The sequence below is a fragment of the Octopus sinensis genome, linkage group LG24, assembly GCF_006345805.1.
Source record: "Octopus sinensis linkage group LG24, ASM634580v1, whole genome shotgun sequence".
Lineage (NCBI taxonomy): Eukaryota > Metazoa > Mollusca > Cephalopoda > Octopoda > Octopodidae > Octopus > Octopus sinensis.
Window position 1 is genome coordinate 1,696,453 of NC_043020.1, and position 10,000 is coordinate 1,706,452.

At 36.5% G+C, this 10,000-nt stretch overlaps 1 protein-coding gene across 2 annotated transcripts in view; it reads left to right on the forward strand.

Annotated features, from left to right (window-relative positions):
• The window catches only part of LOC118767744 (protocadherin 18-like), a 33,181-nt gene that overhangs the window by 2,022 nt on the left and 21,159 nt on the right, over positions 1 to 10,000 (forward strand). Inside the window, exons 1-3 of one of the 2 annotated variants that reach the window (XM_036512827.1) lie at positions 3,867 to 4,003; positions 5,342 to 5,513; positions 6,136 to 6,192. In XM_036512827.1, coding sequence (XP_036368720.1) covers positions 5,453 to 5,513; positions 6,136 to 6,192 — 118 coding nt within the window. In that variant the 5' untranslated portion in view covers positions 3,867 to 4,003; positions 5,342 to 5,452. Of the gene's footprint in view, positions 1 to 3,866; positions 4,004 to 5,341; positions 5,514 to 6,135; positions 6,193 to 10,000 lie in introns of those variants that run through there. The other variant, XM_036512826.1, reaches the window with a different exon arrangement.

The following is a 10,000-nucleotide window of genomic DNA, read 5'->3' on the forward strand; positions in this document are numbered from 1 at the left end:
CAGCGTCTTAAACATGGAATACTATTAGTCGTACTATTAATTTTATACTATTAATACTATTAATTTTAAGGCGGCGAGCTGGCAGAATCGTTAGCAAGCCGGGTGAAATGCGTAGCCGTATTTCGTCTGCCGTTACGTTCTGAGTTCAAATTCCGCCGAGGTCGACTTTGCCTTTCATCCTTTGAAATTAAGTACCAGTTACGCACTGGGGTCGATGTAATCGACTTAATCCGTTTATCTGTCCTTGTTTGTCCTCTCTGTGTTTGGCCCCTTGTGGGTAGTAAGGAAATAGGTATTTCGTCTGCCGTTACGTTCTGAGTTCAAATTCCGCCGAGGTAGACTTTGCCTTTCATCCTTTCGGCGCCGATAAATTAAGTACCAGTTACGCACTAGGGTCGATATAATCGACTTAATCTCTTTGTCTGTCCTTGTTTGTCCCCCTCTGTTTTTAGCCCCTTGTGGGCAATAAAGGAATACTATTAATCGTACGCTGATGATATCGCAAGATAAACGGTAATAGGTGGCTGTTTGAGAACTATGTTTTATTCATACATTTATCATTAAAATACGTGAAGGCGTTCGGCCCCGTAGTTAGAATGTTGCACTCACGATTGAAAGATCGTGTTTTCGACTCCCGCTCGGGGCGGTGTGTCGTGTTTTTGTACAAAACGCTTCATTTCACGTTGTTCTGCGATCAAATCGATATCTGGCGTGTGGCACACTGTGCACTTGTAAAGAGAATATCGATTTTTTTGAGGAAGTGAACTAATGTACAGCACAGACATTTGATCACTAGAAGCAAATCTGTTTCTTTATTGCCCACAAGGGGCTAAACATAGAGGGGACAAACAAGGACAGACATAGGTATTAAGTCGATTACGTTGACCCCAGTGCGTAACTGGTACTTAATTTATCGACCCCGAAAGGATGAAAGGCAAAGTCGACCTCGGCGGAATTTGAACTCAGAACGCAACGACAGAAGAAGCAAATCATCTACAGAAACCCTCAGCAGTAATTTACGATAGGAGAGTCAAAGATCGGTCAAATAAAATGGTACGTTTTGAAGTCCTTTTCACTAATATGTGCAACGTTTATGCATGCTGCCTTTATCAAGGACTTAATTGCAGCAACTTCATCATTCTTTTACTCGTAAATGATTTATAATTGCCGTCCAAACTATTGATGTGACTTTCGAACGTAAAACCTCTTCGCAGTCACAATTCGCTTCGATTTTATCTCTTTTTCCAGCTCGTTCATCACTCACTGTATAATTGCCGAGATTTATAATTTTCCGAAGAAAGGAGCCAAAACGACCACTGTTCTTTACTTAATGTTCAATATTGATTTCAAACAATGTGGGTGGCGAGCTGGCAGAAACGTTAGCCGCCGGGCGAAATGCTTAGCGTTATTTCGTCTGTCTTTACGTTCTGAGTTCAAATTCCGCCGGGGTCGACTTTGCCTTTCATCAAATCAATGGTTTGATATCTTTTACTTGATTCAGATATTAAACTACAGCCATGCTGTGGCATCGCCTTGAAGTGTTTGGCCAACAAAATAAATCCAAAAAATTACTATTTTTAAATCTCAAAACGAGAGATATTCAGCAACAGTACTTTGGAGTAAAGATTGTTTGCCAACATAACATGGCGGTCCTGGTTTAGGACGAATGTTGCTGTAATTTAGCCCCAGGAGATATCGTCTCCAGCTGGCTATACGACACAATATGTGTCCTTATATTATCGAACAAGGGACACAAGTGTGTATATGTATGTGTTTTTGCGCGTGTCTTTATGTGTGTGTGTGTGTATGTGCGTGTGTGAAAGCGTTTGCGTGAATATATACATTACATGTCGGCGTAGGAGTGGCTGTGTGGTAAGAAGCTTTCTTACCGACCACATGGTTCCGGTTTCAGTCCCACTGCGTGTCACCTTGGGCATGTGTCTTCTACTATAGCCTCGGGCCGACCAAAGCCTTGTGAGTGGATTTGGTAGACGGAAACTGAAAGAAGCCCGTCGTATATATGTATATATATATATATGTGTGTGTGTGTGTGTTTGTTTGAAGATGTTTGTGTCTGTGTTTGTCCCCCCCAACATCGTTTGACAACCGATGCTGGTGTGTTTATGTCCCCGTAACTTAGCGATTCGGCAAAAGAGACCCATAGAATAAGTACCGGGCTTACAAAGAATAAGTCCCGGGGTCGATTTGCTCGACTAAAGGCGGTGTTCCAGCATGGCCACAATCAAATGACTGAAACAAGTAAAAGAGTAAAAGAGTATGTGTGTGTGTTGGTCGGCTGAGTGTATATTTCTTAGCGCTAGTATGTTTACGTATATAAGTGTGCCATTGTGTATATGTGTATATATTAGTGTTTATGGTAATGTATATATGTTTGAGTATTTGTGTGTGTGTGTGTGTGTGTGTGTGTGTGCTTGCAAGTTGATGTGTATTTATGCATACGTGTCTCTTTGTTTGTGTGTGCTTGTATGTTTATGCGCATGTGTATTTATGAGTATGTATATTTCCATGTACATCTGTCTGTGTGTCCGTATGTATATTTATGCTTGTGTGTAAGTAAGTACATGCGTATGTGTGTGTGTGTGTGTGTGTTCGTGCGCGTATGGATGTGAACATATTTGCTTCCAGCCGTAAATCTCTATACTGAGCGACCCCAAAGAAACGCGATCTGCTCCTTCTATGTCAACAGGGATTCGATAGATACACACAAACATTGGCCAATGAGAAGACGGAAATATTTCGGAAATCGCCGTGATGACGTGAGCAGAGATGTACATACGTCATCAGTCAATATTGGAACTCTCAACGACCATGAGAGCCGTACAACGCTTCTCGATCATTGATTGGTTGACACAAAAGGCGCCATATCAATCTCTTTGACGTCATAACTTCAGCTTATATTTTATTCTATTATATCGGTATTGTTGTTGTTATTTGAGCTACAAGTAGAGTGGGGGGAGGGAAGCACTTTAATAGTCAACCCTTGGCCCCTTCCCTTCTTGGCAGTCCTTAAAAATGAGGGTCAGAAGCTTTAATCTTTTTATATTTTGTCTTTTACTTGTTGCAGTCATTGAAGTGCGGCCAACCTGGGACACCATCTTAAAAGAATTTAGTCGAACAAATCAACAAAATTTGCCAAGCGCTGGTGGGGGGTCAAACAAGTACACACGCACACACACACACACACACACACACACACACACACATTCACATACACACACATACAAACACACACACATATGAGAATTTGTTTGTGGGTTTGAAGATGCATGGGCGGGCGTCCGGTTCTGGAGTGTGCCCTCGACTACTTACATACACAACTTGGAAGCTGGGCAGCGGAGCTTATGAGTCCTAGGACTCGAGACAGTAGCGTCCAGCAGTTGATATTGATGATGAATACTGGTAGAGAGTAAGTTGAATTATCCATTAAGCAAAATAAGCACGTACATGGGGCATTAACGGAAGTGGAGGACCTCAGAAATAGTAAATGGTCTATAGCAAAAAATAAATCACTCTAAATTTGCTAGAATAATATTCGAAGTGGTTTATCTGATCGGAAATATAATTTCGAAGTATTTGTGGTGCTATAGTGAGGATCTGATCAAAGATTTTGCAATAAAAAAAATGAATAGGAGAAAACACTTTAAATATAAATAAAGTGGAAGCATACAAAATAATTATTGTTCATCTTACTGTTAGTTTTGTTTCATTTTGTAAAAATAAAAATATATTTTATGGTTTATTATTTTTTAATATTTTGAATGGCATATATAAGGGGGTACTAAAATCTTTTAAGTGCTTAAGGCCTCCATGTGTCTTAATCCAGCGCTAGTGCGAAGAAGGTTGAGATTATCATAAAACAAGAATAGAATAAATTCCGTTAAAAGAATCCAAGGAGCAGCAGGTGATAATGCTAAACCAGATTAAGGATTAAGATAACCATCTTATAATCCAGAACACAAAGAACTGGAACAAATACCACAAGGTATCTGGTCCCAAACTCTTAATATTTTGCCAATCCACCACTGTTTTACTTTATCGACTGCTATTTTTGTAACGGTTGGCTGTCCATCGGATGATTAAAACTTACATTTTTATTTTTATTCGAAACTACTTTTACGCATCCTATTGTTTTTATCACTACGTCAGTCAAAATGGAAATAAAATACTTAAAGCAACAATCATCAAATACAAAAGCCAAAGAACTGTTAATTGTTTAAATTTCAATTGCAAAATTCACTTTTGAGATAAAACTGCGTTCAGTCTGGCCTATAAGTGTCAACATGAATACAAAAAGTTTAAGGTTATTTATGATGTCCGATTCCACTTGAAGTTGAATATATATTGTGTTAAGATTCGTTATCAATCAATTATCCTTACTGAGAAGAAACAGTCAAAAGTAACCACCACATACAATCACCAAACATCTCTACTACTTAACACCGTCCAAGTTAACCCTTTTCACCTTTACATCTGACATGAAAAACTAAGGAAAAAACAGAAAAAAATTATTGCTATTAAAACGCGTAAAATATTGGGGTTAATAATCTTAATCTTTAGTTACAGTTTCTCATTCAAACTACATAATAGGCAGAATTGTCGGATCTTTGTAATGCATTCTCCATAAGGTTTTACAGCTGCATAAAATTAATCGACCAATGTTAGGTATTCCTTCATTAAACAAGCTGAACAGATCAACATTATCAGATCAGTTTTTTTTTTTAAATCACAATTCAGTCATTTCTAAAATATAATTTTACTGCTTCTAAATTGCTGACGTGTTTCATTCCAAGTCTTTCATTTTGAGTCATGTCTTTGAAACACCCTTTACTTTTAGTAGTCCGTTTGAAAAGTTCACAGTGCACTGCCGAATAAGTAAAAATAACAAATGCTTCTTTCATCAAAAGATCGCATCCACCCAAACCAAAAGTAAGAACCCCTTTCAATCACCAAACATCTCCGCAACTTAACACCGTCAATTGGACGGCGGTGGGGGGAGGGCTTTTGCTAGTGTATATATATAATACATACATAGACATACAAATATATGCTTGAGAATACGTATATAAAACAAAGCATAAAAACCTCCACATGCACTGACGCCAAGTACTCTAAATATGCATAAATACACGCAAACATACCCTGCTGATGTTCTGTAAATACCAATGAAGGAGCCTTGGATATAGACTAGAAGTGATTCTTTCTCTATTGGCAAGAAATCTTGAAAAGAAACTGAATGATATATGCATATAATGTTTGTGTTTATTCATGTTTGTGTATGTATTAGTGGAACTTATGGTTTTATATTTCCATTCTTATTCAGGAACCTCTCAGTCTTCAGCCAATCAACCGATTGATAACCAACCAACACCGGCTACCAATCTTCATTAAGTGAGTTCAACAACCGTCCAGAAACGCATAAGAAAACATCAGAATGGAAAGATTTCTTTGGCTCCTGATATTAATGTTGTTTGGATTGGGTTCCTATGCAGTGTGTAAGTGTTTCTTTATTGTTGCTTTGTATAGTTCCTGGAATGGAAACCCATGTACTCAGATATGTAGTCATAGATATGAGGTCACGAATATACGTGTGTATGCTACACATCCTTGAAGGAAAACGCATATATGTACATGTCTCAGCTACCTACATCGCATCTATTCATGTTTAATCAAAGCACCTCTTAACTACCTACAGTTCGTCTACCGTGGCTCATCTAACCAAGTCTCAACTGCCTACAGCTCATCTATCAATAGTTCAGCTAACCAAGGCTCAACTACATATAGCTCATCTATGTTTGGTTCAGCTAACCTCAGATTAACTGCTCATAGCTCATCTAAACAAGGCTCACTTACCTACAGTTCATCTATCTATGACTCGGCTGATAAACGCTCAACTGCCTACAGCTCATTCGTTTTTGCTTGACCACTCAGCAACCTACAGCTCATGTATCAATGGTTCATCTAACCACGGCTCAACTACCGTCAGTTTAACTTCCCATGCCTCATCTCTCCACATCCCATCGATCAATGATTTCCAATACTGTTATATATTCTATTGATTGAAAATCAATTAAAACAATATCACGAAGCATATTTCCCCCTTGTATTTATCTGTAGATGGCGCTTGTACTGTTGACACATCTATAAAGGCATTCAGAGAAGACACAGACGAAGGTAAGTTTACACAGCTCATCATTGTAATAATCATTACAGCTTTTAATTAAGTCAAAAATTCTTAGACTTACGTTATACGAAAACCTTCTTGTTTGTTTTCCTAGAAATTTATGAGAATGTTCAAACCCCAGATCCGCTTTGATCGACAAGTCATACGATACAATTTATTATAGTTTTGACTCCGAGTTCCATTTTATATAACAGTGACGTTCCGATATGTATATATATATCATCGTATGATTTTTTTTCGTTAACATTCTGGCTTATAGATTGAATTGATCATCTCATTTTGCCGGTTCTATTTTCTCTTTGTCATTGCAATTGTCGTCAAATTATATATACTAGTCATAAGAAGAAACGCAAAGTTCATGACATGTTACAGCGTCCCTCTGACTACTGGGGTAAAATTAGAAACTTACCACCAGGTAGGAAATCTGGTTCAGATACCTCAAAACAGAGAGACTCTGTTAATGGCGTTGCTGTTATAGCAGTTCAGCCCCAGATCCGCTTTGATCGACAAGTCGTATGATACAATTTATTATAGTTTTGACTCTCAGTTTCATTTTATATAACAGCGACGTTCCGATATGTATATATCATCTAATGATGTTTTTCGTTAACATTCTGGCTTATAGAAAGATAGTTCCACATTTCGAAACTCTACTTTAGTGTTGTTTTCTTGATAAATACCCTTTCAAGACTTCAAAATATGATGAAATACTGGTATTATGAAATGAAGCACTACCCTCACCCACCCACACATCCACACACGCGCATATTCGTCTTTTAGTTATATGTTAGTGCTATGGCGCGGTCACTGATGAGAAATTTCGCCTAGCAAATTATTTTATTTGCTAAAAACATTGTGAAACCTATGTCTGACCCTATTAAAATCACAACATAAATTTTTTTATTTTTCATTCCTTTTGAAGATTGCTCTTAAATGTGGTTTTGGTCGTTTTGACTACTTCTTCTTGAATGTAAAAACTGCCTGTTGAAGGCAGTTTTCTCTTATGATTAAACGTACACTATTTTATATTGAGTATATATATATATATATAATTTCAACAATTGAGGGCAAAATTAATTAATTATTAATCAATTTCACCAAGTATTCAGTATGCAAAGGGACCATTCAAGGCGAATTCAAATTATTACATTATATAAAAGGGCTTAGTAAAATAAATTACTTACTTTGCCGCATACTGAACTCATTAGAAATAGCAGCTAAAAAACTTTTTTAAGGCTATTTCTAATACTTAAAGAAAATCTCTCTCATATATAGTGTTTGCATAATTTAACTCACAAAAGTTTGGGGGTAATGACATCGAAAAATCAAATGCTAAGGTTTTCGAGAACGTACGTTTCAAGATTAGTCAAAACAACATTTCTATCATCGGCTCGGAAATTCCTTGGTTTGGATTTGGAAACACTGAAAATAAGAACATACCCTTTCGAAGATTTGCTCCCAACTAACAGTGCCAACAAATTCAAAATAAGCAAGCGAAGAATCTCTGCTCTCCCCTTTCCACCAGCGTGGGTTAAAATCATCAAACTCTATGCTTATTTCGGTAAAGTCCGAAGCATTAATCAGAGGGAGATTAATTATAATTTCAACAATTGAGGGCAAAATTAATTAATTATTAATCAATTTCACCAAGTATTCAGTATGCAAAGGGACCATTCAAGGCGAATTCAAATTATTACATTATATAAAAGGGCTTAGTAAAATAAATTACTTTGCCGCATACTGAACTCATTAGAAATAGCAGCTAAAAAACTTTTTTAAGGCTATTTCTAATACTTAAAGAAAATCTCTCTCATATATAGTGTTTGCATAATTTAACTCACAAAAGTTTGGGGGTAATGACATCGAAAAATCAAATGCTAAGGTTATTCGAGAACGTACGTTTCAAGATTAGTCAAAACAACATTCTATCATCGGCTCGGAAATTCCTTGTTTGGATTTGGAAACACTGAAAATAAGAACATACCCTTTCGAAGATTTGCTCCCAACTAACAGTGCCAACAAATTCAAAATAAGCAAGCGAAGAATCTCTGCTCTCCCCTTTCCACCAGCGTGGGTTAAAATCATCAAACTCTATGCTTATTTCGGTAAAGTCCGAAGCATTAATCAGAGGGAGATTAATTATAATTTCAACAATTGAGGGCAAAATTAATTAATTATTAATCAATTTCACCAAGTATTCAGTATGCAAAGGGACCATTCAAGGCGAATTCAAATTATTACATTATATAAAAGGCTTAGTAAAATAATTACTTTGCCGCATACTGAACTCATTAGAAATAGCAGCTAAAAAACTTTTTTAAGGCTATTTCTAATACTTTAAGAAAATCTCTCTCTATATAGTGTTTGCATAATTTAACTCACAAAAGTTTGGGGGTAATGACATCGAAAAATCAAATGCTAAGGTTATTCGAGAACGTACGTTTCAAGATTAGTCAAAACAACATTTCTATCATCGGCTCGGAAATTCCTTGGTTTGGATTTGGAAACACTGAAAATAAGAACATACCCTTTCGAAGATTTGCTCCCAACTAACAGTGCCAACAAATTCAAAATAAGCAAGCGAAGAATCTCTGCTCTCCCCTTTCCACCAGCGTGGGTTAAAATCATCAAACTCTATGCTTATTTCGGTAAAGTCCGAAGCATTAATCAGAGGGAGATTAATTATAATTTCAACAATTGAGGGCAAAATTAATAATTATTAATCATTTCACCAAGTATTCAGTATGCAAGGGACCATTCAAGGCGAATTCAAATTATTACATTATTAAAAGGGCTTAGTAAAATAAATTACTTTGCCGCATACTGAACTCATTAGAAATAGCAGCTAAAAAACTTTTTTAAGGCTATTTCTAATACTTAAAGAAAATCTCTCTCATATATAGTGTTTGCATAATTTAACTCACAAAAGTTTGGGGGTAATGACATCGAAAAATCAAATGCTAAGGTTATTCGAGAACGTACGTTTCAAGATTAGTCAAAACAACATTTCTATCATCGGCTCGGAAATTCCTTGGTTTGGATTTGGAAACACTGAAAATAAGAACATACCCTTTCGAAGATTTGCTCCCAACTAACAGTGCCAACAAATTCAAAATAAGCAAGCGAAGAATCTCTGCTCTCCCCTTTCCACCAGCGTGGGTTAAAATCATCAAACTCTATGCTTATTTCGGTAAAGTCCGAAGCATTAATCAGAGGGAGATTATTATAATTTCAACAATTGAGGGCAAAATTAATTAATTATTAATCAATTTCACCAAGTATTCAGTATGCAAAGGGACCATTCAAGGCGAATTCAAATTATTACATTATATAAAAGGGCTTAGTAAAATAAATTACTTACTTTGCCGCATACTGAACTCATTAGAAATAGCAGCTAAAAAACTTTTTTAAGGCTATTTCTAATACTTAAAGAAAATCTCTCTCATATATAGTGTTTGCATAATTTAACTCACAAAAGTTTGGGGGTAATGACATCGAAAAATCAAATGCTAAGGTTATTCGAGAACGTACGTTTCAAGATTAGTCAAAACAACATTTCTATCATCGGCTCGGAAATTCCTTGGTTTGGATTTGGAAACTTTGCATACTGAATACTTGGTGAAATTGATTAATAATTAATTAATTTTGCCCTCAATTGTTGAAATTATAATTAATCTCCCTCTGATTAATGCTTCGGACTTTACCGAAATAAGCATAGAGTTTGATGATTTTAACCCACGCTGGTGGAAAGGGGAGAGCAGAGATTCTTCGCTTGCTTATTTTGAATTTGTTGGCACT